The following is a 24,764-nucleotide window of genomic DNA, read 5'->3' on the forward strand; positions in this document are numbered from 1 at the left end:
ATAATTTTGCTATTGACTCATACCTACAGAATGGCCTATGAGACAAGAACCTGCTGGTTTATAGCATGATGTCAGTACCTATTAATCATGCATTTCAAGTAGTAAAACTAGTGATCTTATACAAGATTTATAGTAAAAAAATAAATTTACTTTTACTGAGCTAGAGCTCAGGAATTTTAATTAGTATATCCATTTGATATTAATGAATGTTTCCTTCTAATCAGATTAATATATTTATAAATTATATTAATAAATATATGTTATTATAATTATCTTAGATAAATCCTGTAAAAGACACTAACAGGATTGACTAAACTGGCAACCACTAAGATCTTCTCTGAAGGTAGTGTGCTTTGCAGTAGGGCCTAGAGCATAAGTTATCCTAATCACTTAAAATTTCCATAATATAAATTATCATAAATTCAGTCATATTTCAGCTTGCCTTACAACAACAACAAAGCTATTTCTTAATAATAGCTGTTAAACATTAAATTAGTAGTTAGAGATTGATAGTTTATCACAATTTTCCAATTAGCGATTTGAGTTAAATCCTTAGGCAAATGTAACTGCAGCTGGCTATAATCCTTATTCAATAAGAGAGAACCTTCATTAGTGCTGCACCAGAGATAAGCAAAGCTACAGGGGATCATCATACACCTGTCTAGAGAACAGATGTCATCTCAAAAATCCATCTGTGATTTCCCAAACCAAAATGCAGCAAGTTAACCTTCTTGAGCATTTCAAGCAAATGTAAAAACCACACTGTACAATAATCCAGATAGACTAAGAATAGAAGCTAACTAAATGGGTTTGCCAGGAGGAAATAAAGCCATAAAAAGCAACCAACAGCAAACTAATGAGGAGTAATGAAGCCAACCATCACAATTATATAGTCTCTATGAAATTGATTCAAAGTCCACTGATTGAATTATATAGGATTGTTTTAATTTGCATTTTAGTAAGGTCTTAACTATGCAAGAAGGTCTTGTCAGAGCATGTTGGGGGAAAGAAAACAATAACATATTCCAAGAGTTTAAATCATGTTAAAACATTTAAGGAAAGGTTTTAATATTACATCTAAAGCAGCACAGGATAACAATCAAATTTAACATTTTTCAGGACCTAAATGTTTTAATATGTGGTTCTAGAGTTTCCATTAACACATACATTAATCTTATTTTATCTATGCCCAGTCTCTTTGCAACATGTAAGGAGACTTCCCCACCCCCACCCCCCTTCAGAAGAGATGGATTCTAATGTGGCCATAAATTCTACATTCCAGAGAAATTTACAAAAAAAAAATAATAATAATAATAATAATAATAATCAGTAGATTAAGTAAATTAAGAAAAAAAAATTTTTCTCCAAAGTAATTGAAGAAAGCCACACCACATCTAGGTAAAAAAATGTTACCTATTCTAAAAAAATTTGCATCTGACATATGCCCATCTTTTATTTGATTCTAAGATTCACAGCACATAAGATCAATACAGTTCAGTATACAGCAGGGCAAGGCTAAGATTTTCAAAAAAATGACTAAGATGTGGCATCCAATTCTAACAGAGTCAAGTATCTTTCTACTTAAAAGCAACTTCAAAAATCCCAGTAGGTAGTCTCCTATAGATCTATCATTCACACATGAAAAATTGAGATTTGTAACCCAATGACATTATATGCTCAAATATGGAAACTTGTGCAATTTAAATGGCAGGTTATAAAAAAAAAAAGTGGTCCACTGTCACAAGTTTTACTCTCACCCAAGTGGAAAAACATGAGGAGTGAAATACAGTGGGATTTAGATTTCCTGAATTACAGATTTTTCTTATTAGTCTCTCCAGATATTCTCATTAGTAAGCATTTGGGTTATTAGAAATAACAAAAAGTTATTTGTTAATATAAATTAATTCTGCCAGGTTTGGTTACATTTTGGTGTGTTGTTTGTCGCTTAGCTTGTTATGATCCAAAAGGAAACCCTTATTTTAGATGTATTTAATGATACTACCAGAACTACTGCTCTAGGAAATTTACATTGTAGTATTACTGCTTATCTTTTAAAAGACAGAAAAAATGTCACTGCTGGTGAAATTTTTTTTTTTTTAACAACCCACATGGACAACTAAACCAATACATTTCCATGCACACAAATAAATATTTTATTCATGCTTTGTAATTAACTACTGAGAACAGATATCAGACTAAATGGACTTGGTATATCAAAACTGAGAAATGATCCAAGGTGTTAAATCTATACTGTTACTGTATTATTAATATCAATTGCATAGTAACAGTCAAACAGATTAGGTTCATACATAAGGCTAAAACCTACAGTTGCGTAAAGTTAGGATAACAAGTGTAAGGGCTACCTATGATCACACTTCAGAATCTAAGCAGTTTAAAGCTAACTTCCAGTTCTGTTAAAAAAAAGAATTCCCTCTCTATACAATGAAGAAGAGTTAGACATATTGGAGGATTTCACCTTCAAGGAATCACCCAAAGGCCACTACTAAAAAAAGTCAGACTAGATGAACCATTTCTCAATTTTGATACAAAAAGTCCAAGGCATTAAATCCACACACTATCACACAGCAGGTCCTGTGAAGGGTAACTGTCAAATAAACAGTAGGAGGAAAACATAAGTGCAGTAACACAGGTGCAGTTCTTCATTGTATTAAGTCACTTCATGAACACACATGTACAAAGGAAGGGAAAGACAATGAAGGAGACACAGGGCTTGTCAATTCCCCATCTTCTTTACATTCCCAAAGATAAATTTTAGGTGCATTTCTACAGGTTAGAAATATATTCTTAATAGTCCAGTGACCTATGGACCCTTATAAAAACAAAAAAAAACAAAAAAAAACCCCAAGAAATAAAAAGAAGAACCTTCTAATAAAGTATAAAGACAGAAAATCTGTAGTAGAATTTTGAAATCTAACCAAGTACAAAATTTGCTTAATCTGTCCTTTCCTAGGAAAATATATTTAAAACTAGAACCTTTGCAAGCAATTTTATATCTGAAGTAATTATAGAAGACAAGGAGGGGTGACAAGGAAAAAGAAATGTCAAGGGAGCTACAGAAGCAGCAGATAGATGAGTAGCCCAGACTGCTATTGTGATAAAAGACAGGAGCAGCTATAGGGAAGGTTGAGCTTTGAAGGGCCCTGAAGGTGAGAACAAGAAGCCTAAAAGAGAAGAATTGTGTGGAGGAGGATTACATAGAGAGAGAAAGAGTCACATGATTGGCGTGTCTCACTGTCTTTCAGAATGTCCTGTCCTCCCATTGTTACATTGTGCTCCCTTGAGCATCTCATATTTTATTTCAATCTTTCCAGAGATGGGATTTTTTGTTTTGTATTAATTCAAAACTTTGTACAGTGAGGCCCTAATCAATAAGTAGACCTACTAGACACTACCAAAAATACCAGTAGTGTTTTTCCCTTTTGATTTTTTTTTGGCTTTAACCTTTCTTCCCAAGGCAGCTGTCCTTTATCTTTACTTTTTCCCCCTCAATGCTCTTGAGTGTTTTCTCTTCTCTATGTATTCAACAGGGGACTTCATTTCTGAATGTTTGGCCTTTCTGCTCAATCTCTGTGCCTGCAGAACCCAAAGGGTACCTTTCCATATTTCTCTCAGGAGCTATGCTCCATAAAGATAATAAAACAAGTCAGGTCTAACAGCTGTATAAACAGAGTTGAGAGACAGGATCAGACAATATCCGAGGAGCTAGGAAGGGGGAAATCTGTCTCCACCAACATACACACAATGCAGCACCAATCACTACTTCCCACGCTCCCAAGGGAGAGAAGATGGACATGAAGCTCCTCATTGCTCCCTGATATTCAATAACTGAGACCAGGGCCAGAATAACCCTTTAGTGGGCCTTAAGCAAACAAACTCATGGGGCCACAGCTGAAGATGAAATTGTGTATTACTTCTTTCCCCACTCAGATTTAAATATGTAAAATAAGCACACATAGGCCCCTTCTTCACTTAGGGCCCTAGGCATGTGCCTAATTTGCCTATGCCTCAATGCAGCCCTGAGACAGCAGCTAATGAGCTGATCCAGAGCTATTCAGAGGGGTAGCATTTTCCCCTATATCAAGGAAAGAAAAATAGATATAGATACTGAAGCTGATTTAAAACTGTCCACTGAACTTAAAACCCTAACCTAGTAAGAGTACAAAGCTCTCCCTTGTTATGTTTAATTAGTATCATTATACTTGAAATATCTTTGTACTAGCCCTTTCTTAAAACTTCAGAACAACTAATCACACTAGCATAATCAGGCTTCTTTCCCACCAGTCTAATATACACACACCTTTTACTTAAGTTATATATAATGCAAGTGTAAATAATGTCACTTGGCAGGAGGTGAAGGTACATTTTTATTATGTACCATTTAAGTGTAAAAATAGTAATGAGTGCTTTTATATAAACACTTTAAAATGCTAGTGAGAGATTAGAATATTTTTAATAATTAGACATTTACACTATGGGTTTTGGGTACACAACCCAACCACAAGAAAGTTGGGGTGTTTTTTGCAAGGCACTGAACAAACAAAATATGTAAATACTACCTCAAATTTAAATACATATTTGAGAAATTACCTAACCGGTGTCACAATGAAAGAAAATGTTATGTTGCATGTTGATATGCATGATGGGGAGAGAATTTGCATCTATGGAATCTCTTTGTCAGAATGGAGAAAAATCTGTGCACTTGGTGGGGTTTTGTTCTACTGGTTTGTTGTTGTTTGTCATCTGAAAGCAGGAGAGAGTAAAGTTTAGATCCATGTTGTTGATCTGGGGTGCTTGCAACAAACATAATATAGCTTTCCCTCTAATATTTGGAACTATTGATTCTAGTAGAAATGCAAGAAAGAATATCGTGTACAGACAGACATGGCTCCCATTCAATGACTTCCCATCAAAACCTGGTTTCGCTCTCTTCCTGGCAACTGAAAAAGGCCTTTCAGCAAGCAAAACAGGTCACCTTTGCTCCATCTCCAGTGATGGGCAATAGCTTAAAAAAAAAAGTTCTTTCAATGGTTTTGAACTTGACCGTTTGTTAGGATGTAATGCATATGCATTAGAATGGCATTATAAAATGGCTTATGTTCAGGGGTTTGAAGTGTCACCACAACATTTTTCTTGTGGTATGAATCAGAGTGCCTGTATATAGAAATATGACAGCAGGTTAGATATATGTAGAAAAGCTGACATCTACAAAGTGCATGTAGAGTCTTTTAAGAAAAGGTAGCAGTTAGAATTAGTCTCCCTTTTATAATTCTTCCATTTTATACCTAGTCTTAAATATTAAAAACATTTCACATGAAGCAATGAAAAAATGTAACTTTCATGTGGGGAAAAAGAGAAAAGCAAAGCAAAGCAGAAAAGATGAAAAGGAAAATAGATAAAAAACTAAAAATGTTTCTAAGTGCTGCTGAACCAGTGTTGTCCAACATGTTTTCCATCCAGGAGTCTGCTTTCCAGCAAGAGATTCACTAGTACCTAACCAAGTTTGGTTCAAATATGAATCATAGGGTCAGGCTTTGTAGTTAGTGCTTTGGGCTAAGTACAGACAGCCAAAAAGCCTGAGACGGAATCAATTCAGTCTTTGCAGATTAGACTAAACTGCACAGATTACACTGAAACAGAAATGAACAGACATTTACCTTTGATACAGGAAATGCAGCCACATGCCTGCAGAGGTGTGTGCCAGGAAGAACTACAGCACGGCTCCCTGGCTCTATATAAATTTCCTCCTCCTGCTCCTCCCCCACTGCAAGGTCTCTGGGATTTGCAGTCCAGAAGTATAGCAACAGGACTCTTCAGGGTTACTCATCACTTACTCTTCCTGTTTCAAGTTGCCTCTGGGATTTCTAGTCTATAGTTGCAGCCAGCAGTAAGATTGAGCAGAGAAGGGGTGTTTAATGCCCCTCCCTGGCCCCAGACCCCAGCTGGGGTTTGCCTGGGAGGAAGGGGTACAGTCCTCCCCCTGTAGACTGGGCTACATCCCCAGCCAGGCTTGTGTGCCCCCTCCCTCCCCTGCATCAGCCAGCCCTCACTGCTTCAACTGGGTAGCAGAAGGGCAGGGGCAGGGCCAGCCCTGCTTGAGCAAACATCACAGTCCTGCCCAGGGCTGCAAAATGGTGGGATTCTGGGGGACTCCAATTTAACTTGAACCAGGAAGGGGTCTGGCACAGAAGTTTCATAAACCAGTTTGACCCAAATCAGTTAAGTCTGATACTACATTCAACCAGGTTCATCTTAAACCAGTTTCAGCTATTTTGAAACTGGTTTATGTGCACTGAACTTCAGGTTTAAACCAGTTTCTGATCACTTAAACCGGTTTAAGTGTAACTTCCGTCTCTAGCCTTAGAGGAGAAAGAGACCTACAGTTTGTAAAAATTACTACAGGGGTGGGCAAAACGCGGCCCAGGGGCCACATGAGGCCCACCAAGCCATTCTATCTGGCCCACAAGGCCCCTAAAAAATTTAGAAAATTAATATTTATCTGCCCTGGGCTGCCTGTCATGCAGCCCTTGACAGCTTGCCAAAAGTCAGTAAGCGGCCCTCTGCCCAAAATAATTGCTCGCCCCTGAGTTACCAGCTAAGTAGAGACAGTCAAAAAGCCCAAGGCTGAATCAATTAAATCTGCACAGCTTGCAAAGACTGAATTGACAAGCAAGTAAACAGGCATTCACTGCTGCTTCTAGAGATGCAGCCACATGCCTGCAGTGGGGTCAGAAGCTGCGGGGTGCTAGAGCACATCTCCCTGCTTAGCTGGAGCAGACAACTTGGGCCCAGGCTGGCCCGCCTACCCACCCTATTGGGGGGGAGGGGGGTGTTTGTGGGGGAGATGTAAAGCATCCTGGGATGCTGGGGGAACTGTGAGTTAGCTTGAATCTGGAGGGGATCTGAGACAAACCAATTTAACCTAAATCAGTTAGGTCTGATATTACATCCATCTAGGTTTATCTTAAACTAGTTTGGGCCATTTTGAAAGCCATTTATATGCACTGAATTTCTGTTGTGTTATGAATCTGAACTAGTTTCCAATCACTTATACCACTGTATGTATAACTTCTGTCCCTAGCCTGGATGACAGACCAGTTTACAAGCTTGGCCCTATAAGCTGCTTTTCATGGGTGACTGCAGATGTCCAGAGACTTTAGTTAAATTCCTCAGTGGCATTTGGAATGGACTACACAGGCTCCGATTCTACAAGCTGCCATATGTTAAACTAAAGTGATACATTATCAACACCACCAAGAAGCTGTAAGAAATTCAGGGCTCAGGGAAAATTATGGCAAATCAGCTATAAACATAAAAGCATTAAAAATGCCCTTTTTGAGAAAGGTGATAGTTCTTTGAAGCCCTATGCAAATTCATGAATGTATTCAAAAACAAAAACCCAAGCCCTATTTTATAGCACATTACAATGCAATTACCAAAAGTTAACAGGATTTCATCCTGAAAGAGCCAACTTCAAATCTGATTGCTATATTGAAGAAATTACAGAGACTGAACAGATCTAGAAAAGGAAAATAAAGAGTACTTTGTTACAAGAATTGTGGAATTTAAATATAGTGATAAATTACAAGACAGCAGTTATTTAGCCTAGAAGAGAAAAGAAATAAATATCCAAATTAAAATTAGGAATTGCAATGAAACTGCACTCTCTCTTCACCTCAAGAGGTAACAACTTAATTGACAAAAAACAACAGAAGGGAATAGTTAGAGAAGTATATACTCAATCAACCATTCTTGTAATTATGCAGGCAGTTATTTGTGTGAAAATTAGATTGCATTAGATTTTATCTTCAAAGCTTCTAAAATTATACAAGACTTATTCAAAGAGTGAAATTTAAAATTTCTTATTTTACCAATTGATAGGCATGCTTGGGGCCTTAATTGAACTAAACATGGTTAACCAGTTGTATGGTTTTCAGATTACTCCAGGAAGCAAGGCTTCAACAGCTAATTTGTGTCCTGGTGATGTTATCCTGGCTATTGATGGCTACAATACAGAAAACATGACTCACAATGATGCACAGGAGAGAATTAAAGCAGCATCACATCAGCTTTGCCTCAAAATTCAAAGGTACCTCATTATGTGCATGGACAGTTGTTTCCTTTTCACCATGACCTTAACAAACCAATTTTTATGTTTTAAGTATCCTTAGCATGGTCCAAGTGTAACATGCAACTTCACCCTAACACCATACACCAAGACTTTTTCAGGCTCCTTCCACAGGCACAGCTCACTAATTTAAACAAGATTCAAACCAACCCAAAGCAAAACTTCTTCTCACAACCAACCTGTGTAAGCCAGCGGCCTCTCTCTATACGTACACTCCAGAGCTAGTCAGAGGAGCCAGACTCTTAACTGGACTCCCAGCTCTTCTCAGAAAATACCCAACCCTTTTCCCAGTTGGATTTGATAGGGAACAGAGCTGACTGGCCCCTGGCCCTTAGAGGGATCCCTGCTACATTAACACATTTCTCCCTTAGTGTGCATCTTAGAGCCAGGCAAGGTTTTCACCACAGCATTACCTCTTCTTTTAATGCAGCCACTTCCGCCTCCATCTTCCTTAGCCATGTGTTAGTTCTGCAGGATTATTTCAGCAGGAAGCTTTATCTGGTAGCATGAGGCAAGTTTCTTGTTCTGTCACTGCAGCTTCTTCCAGCTCCTTCAAGCACTCTGCCAGCCACATCTGTAGGCTGCCAGCTTCGGCAAAAGTCTGCCCTGTTTCCATCTGGGCTACACCCTGCCTTGCCAGGTGTAGGAGTACCTCATTCCTCATATCCCTAGGGCAGAAAAGAACCCCCTCTTCTGCCTCACTACAGATGCTTGAAACATTTTGTTCCTTAAACTCCAGAGTTCTTCCCCGTTGGCGAGGGACAGACATTCAAAAAGCCAGAGTCTGAATTGATTCAACCTTTGCAGGTTAGTCTAACCTGCCTAGATTGAACCAATTTGGAAGTGAACATACATTCATGAAGTAGAGGCACATGCCTGAAGTGGCTCAGGCCAGAAGCCGGGGGGTGGGGGTGCTAAAGTGGGCCTTCAGCTATAGGGAAGCTGTGGCGGGGAGGGGGCATAACCAGGCCCCCATCAGTAGCCTGGCACAAACTAGCCAGAGGGGGGTTTACCCACCAGCAAGGACCTGAGCTGGGGTCTGCCTAGCATTCCCCCTTCACTACTGCTACAGCAGGGCACCATGGCCTGAGGCAGAGGGGGCAGACAGGGAGGTTAATCCCCCCTCTGCCCCCAGGGGACTTAAGCGGGGTCTGCCCGCCACAATCACAGCTTCTGCCAACTCCATGCACAGGGCAAGTAGTGGGATAAGCCCACTCCTGCCCACTCTGCCAGACAGAGAAAGGAATAAACCCACTCCCTGCCCCCCACTAAGAGTCCCTGCCAGCCAGTGTCTGGCCATGCCCCCACCCAGCTGCTGCAGCGGTGGTGGGGAGGGGAGGGAAGGGCCCTTGATAGGGCAGCAGCCCCTGTCAGAGTCAGGAAGCGCAAGCCCCTTCCTGGCAGGGGTGCTGTGCTGCAGGGCAGGCAGAGCTGTGGCGGACTGAATGTGGCAGCTCCCCTTCCCCAGTATTGCTGCCACAGCCCACAACAGTTTTCCTCACTCTGCAACATGCTCCCCCAGGAAGAGGCATGGGAACACTCAGGGAAACCATGACACGGGCTGCTGCCCCCGTCATGGTGCTCCCCACTACAGCTGCTAGGCAGGGGTGGGGCCAGATTCCAGCTGGCAGGGCCACTTAGGTTGGGAGTAGGGTTATTCCCCACCTTGTCCCCTGGGCACTGCCACTCGCTCTATGCCCAGGGCAAACAGCAGAATAAGGAGAGAATTACCCCCCTTCCTGCCCCCCCACCTCAGGTGCCACACTGGCCCACTATTGCAGCAGCAAGGGGGGAGTGCCCAGCAGACCCAGCTCGGGTCCTTGCCAATGGGACAGGGACAGGGGGAATTAAACCCCTCTCTGGCCAGACCCCCACCCCTGCCTATCCCTGCTTGGCTGGGGAGCAGAGGGGCAGGGCTACTCCTACTTGGCTGGAGTATATGGAGATGCTGAGGGGGTCTGGTTTAAGTTAAACCAGGAAGGGGTCTGGGACAGACATTACATAAACTGGTTTGACCCAAATCAGTTGAGTCTAATAAGCCTGATTGAATATAGTATCTCAAACTGGTTTCAGCTATTTTGACCTAGTTTGTGTACGCTGAACATCTTTTCTATTACAGGTTTAAACCAGATTCTGATCACTTAAATCGGTTTGTGTGATGTCTGTCCCTAGCCCTTGGCTCCTTCTCCTGGGAGCTAGTCTTCTTACAGATCCCAGTCATTCTAAGGGACTGTCTTTAATAGTCACTGGGCTACTATATATATGCCCACTCCCCTGAAAGTCACCTTGAAGCTTGTAACAATATCCCTGGACTTAACCATCTAAAATAAGCCAGACTGTTTGACATAACATTCAGTACACTGCCCAGGTCTCTGCCACCAGTAACAGGGGCATCCAGAGCACCTGAATTGACTCCCCTATCTTGCAAAAAAACCTGGCATTCACTCAAAGGTATAAAGAAGAACCTCAGGATAAGGTTCACCAGTCAAAAAAGCAAGACTTGCCTAAAGTATGCTCTTCAGATGCATGGAGACTCCCTAGAGGCTGCTTGTCCAGGCACTGCAGAACCAGTGCAGTTGCTGGTACTGAGCCCCCTACCACTGCTCTAGATCAGCAAGTTGTACCTCCTCTTGTGCAGCAGGAATGCCTTAAAGAGCTGCTGCTTCTTTGCCAGTAAACAGACAACATCCTCTCTGATGTATTATCTTTCAATAACTTGCTTAAGAATGTAAAAATGTGTGCAAATGCATTCCAATTTTTTTCACATAATTACCACTATTATGTAACTCACTACTTGCAGTTACCCAGATTAAGTTTTCAACAGAATCAATAACTTGCACTTCTCTGATTTTAAAAAGTAGCTGTAAGTCTTTCTATATTTTCCAAACTGTGAAGTGGATTTGATGATAACAACAACAAATTAATGATTTTAGGCTTATTTTTGCTATGTTTATAAGGCATTTTGAGAGCCTCAGGTGAAAAATAATATGGAAGAATACATCCCACAAAAACCCTGTTCCTTGCCCCGCTAAAGTCTGGAAGGGGCAATTTTAAAGCCAGCTATAATCATTAGAATAAGATAACTTCATTTACTAACACGTATAGGTTATGTAAGCTTTCTGAATAATAAGTATGCAAAACCAACATAAGTTACCTGCATCCATTAAAATATCATATATTGCAACATTCAAAAGGATTTTAGAACTTAAACCATGCAGAGTTTCAGACTGTATTATATTTTGAATGTTGATGAACTATGATAATAATGAGATTTTTTTTTGCTTTTTTATAGGGCAGAAACTAAATTGTGGTCTCCACAAGTTTCAGAAGATGGCAAACAACATCCCTTCAAAATAAACTTGGAAGCTGAACCACAGGTATGAACTGTTATAAGTCACCAACCTACTTTAGAATAGCTATACTGTTTCATCCATGGTCATTTTAATTCTCTATAGAGCCCTTCCTTTACTAACTGCCTAATTAACTGTTATGATATAAAACATAAAATATTAACTGTATTGGGATGTAATTTTAAATGAATAGCCTTTTAAATTTTTTACATTCATGGCTAAAATTAAACTTAAATCTTTTGTGCCCAAGACGTCCCAAATACTCCCAAAACTTCACTGTACATCTATTAGAGGTAGAAAATATGCCCTCTAATATGAATAGCATTAAAATTACTGTCTCTCTTTTTCATATTTCATCCATCATATTAGGAATTTCTTCAAAAGGGTTATTCTATTGTGACAGCACAGCAGACTTTTTGGTGTGATAATCAATTGAATAATTTAATATTCAGTTAATGTTAATCTTGGTTCTCTTCAATTCAGTAATAACTGCAACACTATATAAAGCCACAGAAATTCTGAATTTCTGGAAATTTTAAATATTCAGCTAGGCAATAGTTCATTTTCTCTGTGGCTGAGAGAAGCAAAGTCCTGATCCTTGTCCATGAGCAAGACAAAATGAAATCAGTTTGCATTATTTCCCAATAAAAACCTTGTATCTAAAGCCTGTATGTTTATGGGGAAAGTTTCCACATAGCTTGTCAACAATTAGCCACTTAGGCCATATATAAACATCCCATTTGTGCTGGGAGAAAAGCCTTCTTCTGGCACAAAAAGAAGAGCACGTAGATGTCCAAGAACTTTCTTGAAGAAGAAAAATGGCTCTTCTGCAAGTTAGATTGGTTACCTATGAAGAAGATCTTCTTCCTCCCAATCTAATTTGAATGTCTATACACTTCTCTCAGGAGAGAGAGAGACATCCAGTGTCCTATAGTCCTCTGCTCTCCCTCTATCCTTCTCCAAAGGAGAGGGAGAGATGAAGACCACTAACTCCCTGATAGCCCACCCAGGGGAAAACTGTCAAGGAGCCCAGTGAGGACCCTATCCCACCAGTCAGCTGATTAGCAAAAGGGGGATATTCTTCTGAAACAGGAACCTTCCCAGAGCTCCAGGAGGGTTCCTCCGAAAAGAAAAGTCCCCACCTAGTACATTCCTCCAGGAACCAGAGGAGTGCAGTGGGCGGCAGGTGCAGGACTGGAGCCCTCCTAGAGCCCAGGAAAGTTCCAGCTCCAGGAGAATTCCTCTCCCCCACACCTGTCCCATCAATCAGCTGACAGCAGGATGGGCACAGGGACCATTCTCCTGTGGCAGGAACCTTCTCAGAGCCAGGGGGTGGTTTCTGCTGCAAGAGAAGAGTCCTTACCCATTGCCCTCTTGCCATTCCACCGAGATAACAGTTCTCCTGTAGCTGCAAGGCTTCTAGAGCTTATGACCATGCCTAGGTACCCTTGCAGCTGCAGGAAAATTGTCCTCTCCCTCACATGACTCCATATCTTCCAAGAGCTACATTAAGGGCAGGTAGCAGCTGTGCCGTAGCTGCATGACCACCTGGAGTTGGGTGGCCCTGCAGCCATGGAAGATTGCCAGGAGACTGAAAAGCACCCAGACCTGGGAAGTTATTCCTGGCCCTGGTTCATGGTCAGCAGACTTCAAATGCTGGATGTGCTGCCCAACTGGGTGGTACTCACAGCACTTTAAAAGGGACAGCTTCCCCAGGACACAGGTTCTGGAAGCTGTCTGTGCTCTGCTTCCCCTTGCCCTGGCCTATAAATCACTCTATGTACAACCCAGATGGCACAAAAGCTGGGGGGCTGCCTATTGACAGCCTTTTTAAAAGTTTTAATTCACAAAAGTTAGAAGTTGCTGACAACAGTGAGAAAGACAGGTGCAATAACTGAATTAAATAAAAGTCCTCGAGCCAAAATGAATGGAAAAATCCAAAGCACTATCATTTCTTTTCCACAAACTTTCCTACATCAATAAACTTATAATTCACTAGCTGTTCTGCAAACAGGGGAAATCATAACTTCCTATTAAAAGCATTTCCTCCCCATGAGTCATAATTGGATTTATTCCAGATCACAGATATGGTAAACACAGGACCCCTTTCAAAATCCAACCATAGCTTTTTTTATTCTAGCCCAGAAGGAAAACTGATAAAAGTTCAGTGTTGCTGCAATTAATATTGGAAACATTAGGGAAAAAACAAGAATGTTACAGAAAAAAAATAATGTAAATAATAATATGAATGAAGATTTCTACCTAGCAAAAATCTAGCTATGACGGTAAAAAAAACTTAAAGAATCACATGTTTTCTGCTTATGACAATTATAAATAAAGGTAGAAGTAGTTTCTTACACCAGCATGCTAACAAAGAGTTTAATTTAAAAGTCAGCAGATGCACTGCCACCTCACGGAAGGCCATATGTATTTGAAAACAATAATAATCATCATCATCATCATCATCATCTGTCTAATTCCTGGTATGGAACTTGAACTTGGAAATTTTATCATAATAAAGCAGTAGCAGCAGTGAGTATCACAAATCCCTTCCCTCTCCCTCCCCTCCTGAGACACAAAAGACATAATCAAGAAAAAATTCAGCAATGGAACCTAGGGCAGCAACACTGCTAAATTTGTTCCAATACAAAATATTGTCTTAGAGCCATCTCAATAGGTTCTGACATGACATGAACAAGCTAGCTACTTTCATTTGATTGAAGTAGCATATGGTATAATGAATAAATATTGGGAAATAATAGCCTATATGCAAGATTAAGAACACAACCACATGTGATCTTATATCAAAAAAGGATGTCAACTAATTTAAACAAAATGAGATAATAGATCTATGTAAATGGCAAATGCATGTTATATTAATTTATAAACACCTCCTTTGGTTTGCAGCTTTTTGTTGTACTACCAATGTAAAACAGCCTGGGAAAACTTTTTTTTTTCCTTATTCACCTCAATAACATTAATATTTGTTTCCCTCATTGTGAGTTCTTTTAAATATATACTTTTACTTTGGCTTTAATCTTTGGATTTCCTGTCATTTGAAATATGATGTTCGGTGTGACTTGCTCTTTGGATAGATGAGAATATTATACCTCCCCTACAGATTTCATTAGAATATATACAACTAAGGTTAGTAATCTAAATAATGCCAGAAAATACATTTAATAATTAGTATTATAAAATATGGGATCACAGTATATTACTAATTACAATTAAATTTTAAAGCATGATAATTTTGCTAAAATGTAATTCCCAATCCCTTCTCCCTCACAACCCTGGCTTTAATATGAATTTCCATCATTTCCCAACATTGTGTTATGAGCATGGGGTTCTTCACAGAGGTTTAAAAACTGCTTGGGTCACATTCACTCTGTTTCTGACAGAGATAGCCTTGAAAGTGACTTAGCCCTATGCTAAAAGAGGTCATCTGTTAGCAAATCAATGAAAATAAATCAAATAGTATAATTTTTCCTTATTCCTGTTTGGAATATGAACTGCTTTTGGCTCATGTTCAACTTCTGGAATAATGAAGCACCCTTCACACTTTTATTTGATTCTAATAAACACAAGAGCTGGACTATTTTGCTGCTGTATGTTTTGTCATTGATATTTTCTGTAGTTAGTGATTTTCAAAGAGAATTCAGTCTAACTAATTATAGCATGGCAAATACACATGACAATTGTTATACTGTGAACATGCCATTATGATGTCACATCCTGTTCAATGTTCATTTATCAACAAAAATTAAAAACTGGATGAAATTCAGTTTTCAAGGTTATTTTTTGTTTGCTCATAGTAAACTAAATTTATATGACAGAGAGTGTGTCTACACATTCAGTAACGTGCCATAATTACAGCACATTAAGTTTAGTACCTGTGATGATAGGTACTAGTTTACTGAGCTGTAAGTGGCATTACTGTGGATTAGCACAGATGAAGGTTTTTTTATGTGACATTAATGAGAAGTAGACTAAATCTACTGTGCATTAGCACAGGTTTTTCCTGCCACGCTAATGCATAGTAAAATTAGTCTTCTGCTCATTAAGTATCTCATGTAGATGGGCCCAGACCCAATCAAGTTTAAATATTTTGAAACTGTGTTGAATAAACGTAATTCTGCATAACAATAAAAATAAACTCTACTTATTAATATACCTTGTTCTAGTGCATCACTTAATCAGTGTGCAGAAACACAAAATTGAAAGTGAACTTTTGCATTGATTTACCCTTGTGCTGCTCTTAAAGTCTCTTCCAGTTTATTACTGCTTAACTTTTTCTTTTGGTAGAACTGTTTTCTACTACATGTATTTGCATCTTCTGGTGGGCATCCTGTGTATCCATGATTTTCCTTCTTTTAAAAGATAATGTCTAAATTTGCTATTTTATTAATACATTTACAGGGCCAATTCATGTAAATACTTTCATGCTGCTTTTGAATTATTCAGAAAAGCTTCTGAATAGAGTTGTAATTTTTTTTCTGTATTTTGGTTTAATCAAATGCATATGTTTATTTAATTTTTTTCAAATATCAGTCTTTAATTCAGTTAGAGATGTTGTTATTTTGTTTGTTAGGTTCTGGCACTGCTCTTCCTAAAAAATATGTTAGCATTATCTAAAGATGGGAACCACATACACAACTGCTCTTACTTTTGAACTTTACTTAGCATACTGCTGAGAGTGGTTTGTTTGGTTGCGAGAAAATATAACCTTTTCTTAAGGATATCCACATTTGCAGAGTCAACTTTAAAATGGAAGATTAGATTTGCCCATACAAATGCATATGCAAAAATCCATAGCAACAAATATCACATGCTGTGGTTTCCAAATAAATTCTATATATGCAAAACTAGGAATAAAATCAGGATCTCTGGCTACTAAACTGTAGGCCTCTACAACTTAAAAAGAAGAATAATCTGATTTAGCAATATTAGAATTTAGATTCCTGCTAAGCCACATACCTGAGGGTGATATATTATCATAGAAATCATGCAGAAGTAAGACTGGAAGGGACCTCAAAGGATCATCTAGTTCAACCAGGATCAAACCTGCAAGGATTTCACAGGTGGAAACGGTTTTACTTGTTTTGAGGATTTTATCTTTGTTAACTTCTTAGAGGTCTTACTGCTTCTCCTAAGAAGCAAAAGACAAAATATCTTTGCTCTGAGAGAGTTTTCTGCTCTGTGGAGTGAGTCATTTGTATTCAAAATAAGGTAGTAATGGCCTAAGTTTTTCTGTTTTGTCATGCCCCCAACAGGAAATCCATCTGGTCCTAATTCCCTGTCATCTCCAGGGGAGCAGGCAGGGGGACTCTAACCTATATAGCTCACCGGGAATTAGCTACAGAAAATGCAGCAGAAAACCTCATTGCTTTCCTACAGAACCTATCCATCTTCCTGGGTAGTCAAAGGACCTAGAGTCTAAGAGGCTCTCCCAAGACAATGCAATTCCACAGGCCTGCAGCAGTACTCCACAGATTTTCCATAAGTCTTTAGGTTTAGAAACAGGTCCTACAGATTTTATCCTTCCCTCAGGCCCTAAATGAGATGTCAGGAAAGGTACCTGTGGGGTGCAGGAGAGAATGATCTGGTACAATAAAAATCACCATTATTTCAGAAATACACCTAACAAAAAGTATTCCAAAAAAACCCCAATTCCTAGCTAGCACATCTAATTTTTATACTATGATGCTAAAATATTTCAATTCTGCCACATAATTCACACCGATTCTTGACTTATGTATTAGTTTTGAAATACAGAATCACTTCAGAAGGACATTCTCTATTTAACATCAATTTAGCTAAATTGATTTTAGTCAGTTTTAGCTAAGACTTCTGTATCATTTCCTCTCTAGGCTTTTTGAGTTTACAGTTCTATTTTGCCATTTTTTAAATTGTGTTTCTCTCTCCTACTGCTGTGTTAATAAGACACACAAAAGAAGACAGGGACCAACTAACAATTAAGTGAAGCAATTAAGCCGAATATACCCTAAATATTTTTACCTTTATACCATTTCAGAAGTTACTGACGTTTTGCACATATATTGCATACACACCACTAATTTGGTTTGGCATGTGGCAGACCAATAGTATCTGAATTCACATGGCTTTCACAGGTCATGGGATTTTCATGGAAAAGCATACAATGCCTGCCTAACCTATGTGTTTCTGAGTCAAGCAGTCCCAAAGGAGAAAGATGCAGAGCTTAATAAAAGCAGTGTTGTCGGTTTTGCTTGTTATTTGCTTCAGTGTGCATTGTAGCTTTGTGTATTTTGTCTGCCTATTATGTACAGGAATTCAAGCCTATTGGTACAGCTCATAACAGAAGGGCCCAGCCTTTTGTTGCAGCAGCAAATATTGATGACAAAAGACAGGTAGTGAGTTCCTCCTATAATTCTCCAATTGGGCTGTATTCATCTGGCAATATACAAGATGCACTTCAAGGACAACTGAGAGGTTTAATTCCTACCTCAACTCAAAAGTAAGTATTGGTAATTCCTCATATTATCTGTTCTCTGGTGGCTATATCTCAATCTGCTTTGTTTTCAAATCAAAAGTCCAGCTCTTGCTGTTTTATTTTTCTTCCTGACACTCAAAAGTTCTATCATTCTTCAGAAATGTTGATAAATGAAGCAATTTCTTACTTTCTGACATTCAGGACTGAGTATTCAACTACATAGTAGCAATACTAAGATAGGTTAAAAGTTTCCAGTCTCTGGGTTTGACTGCAATATTACACATTATCTTTCCCTCTGACACTGCCCTCTACTCATCTGTGTTTCTCACTGTAACAGAAAGCGTGTTTTTAATATACTACTTTATAACATATATGCAATTGATTCATAACAATTTGTAAACTTACTGTTATCTAATTTATCCAGCAAATAAATATTTATCACCTGAAGGAAATTTATTTTGATCCTTTTTTCTTTACAGGATATGGGATACTTTGAGCACAAGCATAATATTCGTCCCAAACCTTTCGTAGTCTCAGGCCTAAGCAGGTTATAAGATCTAACTGTATGTTGTGGTGGATGCAGATGCATGAGTATTTTTTAATGAACACTTACAGATCCTATTAGTACATGAGCAATGTTAATGCATTGTTGTTTATTGTTCTGAATTCATTATTGCTCACGTTTATTCATGAGCAACGTTAATGCATTTGGAATTACTTCATGCTATATAATTTATGTTCAAGCTTGAAACAATAAAATGCATGTTTTGCAAAGCTCAGGTTTGTCATTCAAAATTCCACTACCAAAAAAAGTGAGTCTGCATTCTAATCTAATTTACACTGGTGTGAATCTCGAACAACTCAACTGTAGTCACTACGACTGCAATGGCTGTGGCTTATGTTTACAATTGAGCTCAAACTCTCAGTTTTTACTAGTTTATGGAGCCAGGAATTTGTGCATGTGTATAACTTGTAAACTTGCTACTTAAGAGCTGAATCCAGCCCAGTTTGTGTGGGGAGCAACCCCCCCATTCTCATCTTTCAGGGGAAGGGCAAAGGGGGGTTGCCCTTCCCCTGAAATTGATGAACTTCTAATCCACCTATGTGGCAAAGACCCTCATAGTCACGCTGCAGCAGGCTGATGGCTCCAGAAAGCCACAATAAAAGAAAACTGAGTATTAATGAGTTGCAAAGCAGAGAGCTTGTGCATATTAGCATCCTTTTTTTTTCTCTCCCTGTCTCTCTCAGAATTAGATGTGTAATACTTGAATTAGAATTATTTTATCACTATATTATACACAATTACTTCTAGAGTACCTTTTATTAGACACCTTACAGACACACAAGTGACAAGATCTATACTAGGGACAAAAATTACACATAAACTAGTATAAGTGATCAGAAACCGGTTCAAATCTGTAACACAGCAGAAGTTCAGTGCACATAAACTGCTTTCAAAATAGCTGGAACTGGTTTAAAATAAACCTGGATGGATGTAGTATCAGACTTAATTGATTTAGGTTAAATCAATTTATTTAACTTCTATTCTAGATCCCCTCTAGATTCAAGTTAACTCACAATCCCCCAGAATCACAAAATGCACCTCCCCCACAACTCCCTTTCCCCCTTTGCATGGAGGTCAGGTTAGCCTTGGCCCAAGCTGTCTGCTGCAGCCAAGCAGAGAGATCTTCTCTAGCACCCCCCTTCTGGCCTGAGCTGCTGCAAGCATGTGGCTGCATTTCTGGAATCAGAAGAGAAGGTCTGCTCACTTGCTTGTTAGCAGGGCTCCCGCTTTCTCTGATTTAAAAAAAAATCCCCAATTTTTGGATTAAAGTATAATCCAAAATCCATTTTTTTCCATGATGAAAATGAAACATCACTATTTAAGCATGGAAAATGTGGATTTTGGGTTACTTTTTTATTTCATTTGGTCCTAATGGTTTTCAATCTTTCCAGCTGTTACCGTTTTTAGTGAAATCTGATGAGAAATATTTATAACACTGACCACATTTCCAAGGAAAATATTAGAATTTGCTTCCAGGGGCTGATTGGTACAGAGTTTCTGATCGTACTGAAATTCCTTCATAGAAAATGGTGATTGTGGACTCTTTGTAAACTAAAATAATCCAATAACAATCATGCTATAAAAACTGTTGTTTATATAACTAGAGGCAAAAGCCAACCTAATGATTGCCAAGTCTGTGATGTATCATGCAGAACTGGTACTGACTATATGCTTGTGGTAGCACTCGCATACTATTTAGTTTTGGATACTTAAGACTACTTTATATTTATTGTGTCTTTTGAGACATCATATGTAAATCATGCGATGCTTTGTGGGGATGTTTGTCATTTTCAGTGAATATTTTAGAAAAATGGCCATTTTATAGCATAGCAGATGTCAAATAAGCTACAAAAATTAATTTGATAACATGATTTGGTTAATGTTTGTAAAGTACTTTAGCAATGTAAAGTTCTGTATACTTCAAGTTTCAACTATTTATTATGAACCTCACTTAAATGATGCTAGGGTTGCAAAGCAGTGATAGTAGCATTTGTTTGCCAGTTAGTTATTTACTCTCTGGGCTGCATACATATTCTTTTTTTAAATGGAGTAAAACCACCATCTCACTTGTAAACATCTCTTTGGGGCATAAGGGCACATACAAGCATTACATTTAGATCACCCTAACCAAAATTAGCATGATATAAATGGCAAAGCATGCAAGCATTTGTAGGGCTTAGAGTGCCCTAAAAATAGTGCACCTGATTAAAGTTAATGAAAGGTTAACCCAACCTAGAGAACCCCTCCCCCACAGACCCACCAGACCTGCTGGTCTTGCCAAGTCCTTCCTCCCCCAACCTACTCCAGCTGCCTACAACTCTCTCTCTCAGGCAAGTGAGGAATGTCTGCATATGCAAAACCCAGCTCAGGTTTAGGTGGCTTAAACTAAGTTGCCTAAACTAGAGCTAAGTCCCACAAATGTTTGTTCATACCCTAATAGATTCAACTTTAGGTACAACTTTCAACTTCCCACTGACAAAAATAACTGGCAGAAGTATGGAAACTTTATACTAATTTTGCATTTCTTTTCCTTGCAATGGCTATGCTACATTTGGCCTCTTCTCAACGCATTCCACCTTTGATAATAAGACTGTTATAAGTTCCAAATCTTGTCCTGCTGCAGGATCAAAGTCCTCTAAAGTATGGTCGCTATTTCTCTTGAGTATGGGCTTGTGTGTCTGTGACTGAACCCTCATCTGAGTATTTTGCCTGGCTGATGATTGCACGCTTGCTGGTTGATGATTGCACGCTTGCTTTGGAACATGCCTCTCTTTTTGTTTGATTTCACTTTTATGGTAAGGAATGTGTTTCTGCCTCAATTTTGAGAATATGGTCCTGCACAAATTCTACATAAGAATCATATAGAGAACTTTTCCTCTCCACAGAAAAGTAGCTGTTATGCAGGAATTGTTTTGTAACTTCATATGTGCAATGTAAAATTCTCTCTGGTATATTTAGGATCATTCTGGTTGGGTACAAAATTACACATGGAGTGGTATAAGTGATTGGAAATCAGTCTAAATGTGCAACAGAACAGAAGCTCAGTGCACATAGAGCAGTGGTGAAATCCAGTCTGTGACAGACCTCGATGGAAGTCGTATCAGATTTAATCAGTTTAAGTTAGACCCGTCTATCGAAATTCTGTCCCAGATCACCTCCTGACTTAAGTTAGGTCACAGTCCTCTGGCATCCCAGGATGCTTTGCGGCTTCCCCACCCCTGTCAGGGTAGGTGGGCTAGACTCAGCTGGTGCTTGTCTGCATGCCCTTCCCCCACCCAGCTTGCTGGCTAATGTCTGGGGAGGGGCTAGGCAGGGTCCACACAGTGGATGGCTCCATTTCTCCACTCCCCACAGCCTGACCACCTGACAGCTACAGGCAAAAGCAGCAGCTTGGACCTGCACAGTCCACCACACCAGAAACCAAGGGTGGGGAGGCAGAGTGGAGGCCCTCCCCCAGACTTAAGCTAGCATGGGAGGGCTTCCATGGTGATGGGCTCCATTCCCCATCTCCCTCCACCCCGCCCAGCCACTGCTGACAGCTGACAGCTGGAGGGGGGGCAAGGCTGGGGCTGCACTAGCGAATCAAGGGTGGCTGGCTGCTTGGCATTTTCCTCAGCCAGTACAGGCCTTCACCCCAACTCTGCTGAAGGGTGAACATGAGTTCTGTTCACTCCCAAACTAATCTAGGGTGTTTAGAAAAAGCCATAAAAGTAGTGAGAATCTGCCTCGGGCTTTCTGAATGTCTTTACTTAGTCTCAGCCAGGGAAGAGCAGTCACTATATTAGCATGTAAAAGAGAAGCAGCAGGTGGTATTACACACTTTCCCTTGTGCTTGATAACCATGTCTGTGAACACTTCCAGAAGTAAATGTTCTCAGATGACCATGGAAGACCTTGATTATGTATTGTTCCATCACAACTGGAGAAAATTCTCCCTTGTGAAAAAAGACTCTGAAGCAAATTAGGGCTGGAAAGAGCCATATATCCTGTGGGGAGAGTTGTAAATATGGTGAACTTGGGAGAATTCGAAAGCTTTTGGATATGTTACTTACTAAGTTACTTTACTAAAGATTTTCTAACGTTTTTGCCAAATTGGTGAGTCATGACTGAACAGCAGCTACAGTAAAATTGAAGCTGTAGCCAACATGCAGGTTTTAGGTGAAGTCAAAACCAAGCTCAACTTCAAAAGTGAACGTGACCAAAAATCTATATTGCTTTTGTGAAGGGCCATATTACACTCTGCTGAAAATGTTAGAATTTAGAATGGCAAAAGTATGTCTGGTTACTTTACTTGACTTTTGGAATTTTCAACAAAATAAAGCAAATGTATAAAATAAATTTACTAATAACTTTAAAATATTATAAACAATCTCCCATAAGATCTAGAAATCTAGAAAACCTCATTGAAGACAGGGAAACAGAGTGCTAGGACACAAGCCTGGAATCAGGATTTTGTGGTTCCAATTGAACTCTGCTACTGAATGATCTTGGGCAACTCCCTCTGCTTCAGTTTCCCACTTGTAAAGACCAGGTAGTTCCTGTGAGAATTACACAGTAATATTACTTGCCAAATTTCTTCAGCTTCCCAGTTATATTTACTGCCTGTGAAAAGGGGAAATATATAGAATGTCTTTTTAATTGAGCTTGACCTTTTTTAAAAAAATGGAACTGCTTTTAACTAAAATAAACATACTTTTGCTTTTCTCTGTTTAATATTTTTCTCCGACTTCTTGTTAACATCACTGCACTCCTTTATTTTTGTCTTTATTTTGGGTATTCTGGCTTGTGTCGCACTCCTTTCTGACACTGGCTATTAACACAGTGGATGCAATACTCCTTGCGGTATTGATGGTGGCAGTGGACGTAGCACTCCCTCTTCTGTTAGTACTGTTAGTACTATTTGCCCAACAGAGCTGAAAGCTGCATCTAAGATGGCCCCTAACATTCCCTTGGAAATGGAGCTTCCTGGTGTCAAGATTGTACATGCTCAGTTTAATACACCTCTGCAGCTGTACTCAGATGACAATATTATGGAAACACTACAGGGCCAGGTTTCTACAGCTCTGGGGGAAACTCCATTAATGAGGTAACTAAAGGCCTTCTGTTCATTGAGTACATTTACAAAACCATGAGCACAGCCAAAAAAAAATTTATACTCAGGCAATGTCTAATTTTTATACTCAATTGTTAACATTGTATCTAAATAATAACTATGTTTTTACAGTTTCTATTCAAATGCCATTCAATGAAAGATCTTTTTTTTCTAGCCCAGATTGTTAGAAGTTTTTCAGAATTTATAAGAGGAAAGTTTTACGGAACAGAGTAACTGAAAAAAATGTGTATTTTGTAGTTGATAAATAAAAGATTAAGACTTTAGCTATTTTCTTAATCTACCCCATCTGGGCCCTGATTCTGGAAAAAGCTATCCTAATTTTAAGTACAATAGATGTCTCACTGAGTTCAACTGGACAACTTAAGTGTTTAAAGTTAAGCAGTCACAAAAGTATTTGCAAGCCTAAGACCTATGCTATCTATCTTTGTTGTCTAAACAAAAAGACTATCCTACACTGTCTCTTAATATCTATATTCTACTAGAATTCTGCATGCCAGGGAGGTCTTGTAGATATTCCTTCCTTTCTAAGTCTATTAGAGAATCTCTATAATGATCATAAGTACTCTTTGTCTGGTTTTGAGGTTAAGTGCAATACTTCTACAGTGCTCCTCCATGTCTAGAGAACAGTAAATTATTACTTTTATCCATGGTAGTTAAATCCATGCTGAAATCCTTGAACAACTAGGAGTAGGGTGACTAAAATGGCAAAGAATTAAAGAGTGGGCTCCAAAACCAAATTCAGGCCATGCCTGTAATATTTTGAGTGTAAAACTTTTTTTCAAGGTACACTAGCTCCCTCATTAATAATTTATTATTTCAATGTCTTCCTCCTTTATTTGCACTGTCACAATTTAACTACTTTTTATTCTGTTTTACTAACAGTTTTTAACAATATGTATGGCATTGCAATTGAATTATGACAAATATTAAAATTTAAGTTTTCAGACAATAACATCAATTAGTATTCAGGACACTAAACACCTTGCTGAATCAGGCCTGTCTAACTATTAAAAAATCATACTTATCCAAAAGTACTTAAGCCAAGTTCATGATGGAAACAAAATTCTACCTACAAGACCGTTGTGGAGTGACAATGTTGCTCTATTGCCTGTGTACCCG

The 24,764-nt window shown here is 39.0% G+C and overlaps 1 protein-coding gene and 1 long non-coding RNA gene across 4 annotated transcripts in view; one reads left to right on the forward strand and one right to left on the reverse strand.

Moving 5' to 3' along the window:
- LOC132248558 (uncharacterized) overlaps window positions 1-24,764 on the reverse strand; it is a 132,245-nt gene that overhangs the window by 90,034 nt on the left and 17,447 nt on the right. The window lies entirely within an intron of this gene.
- PDLIM3 (PDZ and LIM domain 3) overlaps window positions 1-24,764 on the forward strand; it is a 35,617-nt gene that overhangs the window by 1,908 nt on the left and 8,945 nt on the right. The window contains exons 2-5 of one of the 3 annotated variants that reach the window (XM_006276044.4): window positions 7,956-8,107; window positions 11,439-11,523; window positions 18,448-18,515; window positions 23,355-23,618. In XM_006276044.4, coding sequence (XP_006276106.2) covers window positions 7,956-8,107; window positions 11,439-11,523; window positions 18,448-18,515; window positions 23,355-23,618 — 569 coding nt within the window. Of the gene's footprint in view, window positions 1-7,955; window positions 8,108-11,438; window positions 11,524-17,804; window positions 17,993-18,447; window positions 18,516-23,354; window positions 23,619-24,764 lie in introns of all 3 variants that reach the window. The other 2 variants (XM_006276046.4, XM_006276045.4) reach the window with 2 other exon arrangements.

The sequence above is a fragment of the Alligator mississippiensis genome, chromosome 2 (assembly GCF_030867095.1).
Source record: "Alligator mississippiensis isolate rAllMis1 chromosome 2, rAllMis1, whole genome shotgun sequence".
Classification (NCBI taxonomy): domain Eukaryota; kingdom Metazoa; phylum Chordata; order Crocodylia; family Alligatoridae; genus Alligator; species Alligator mississippiensis.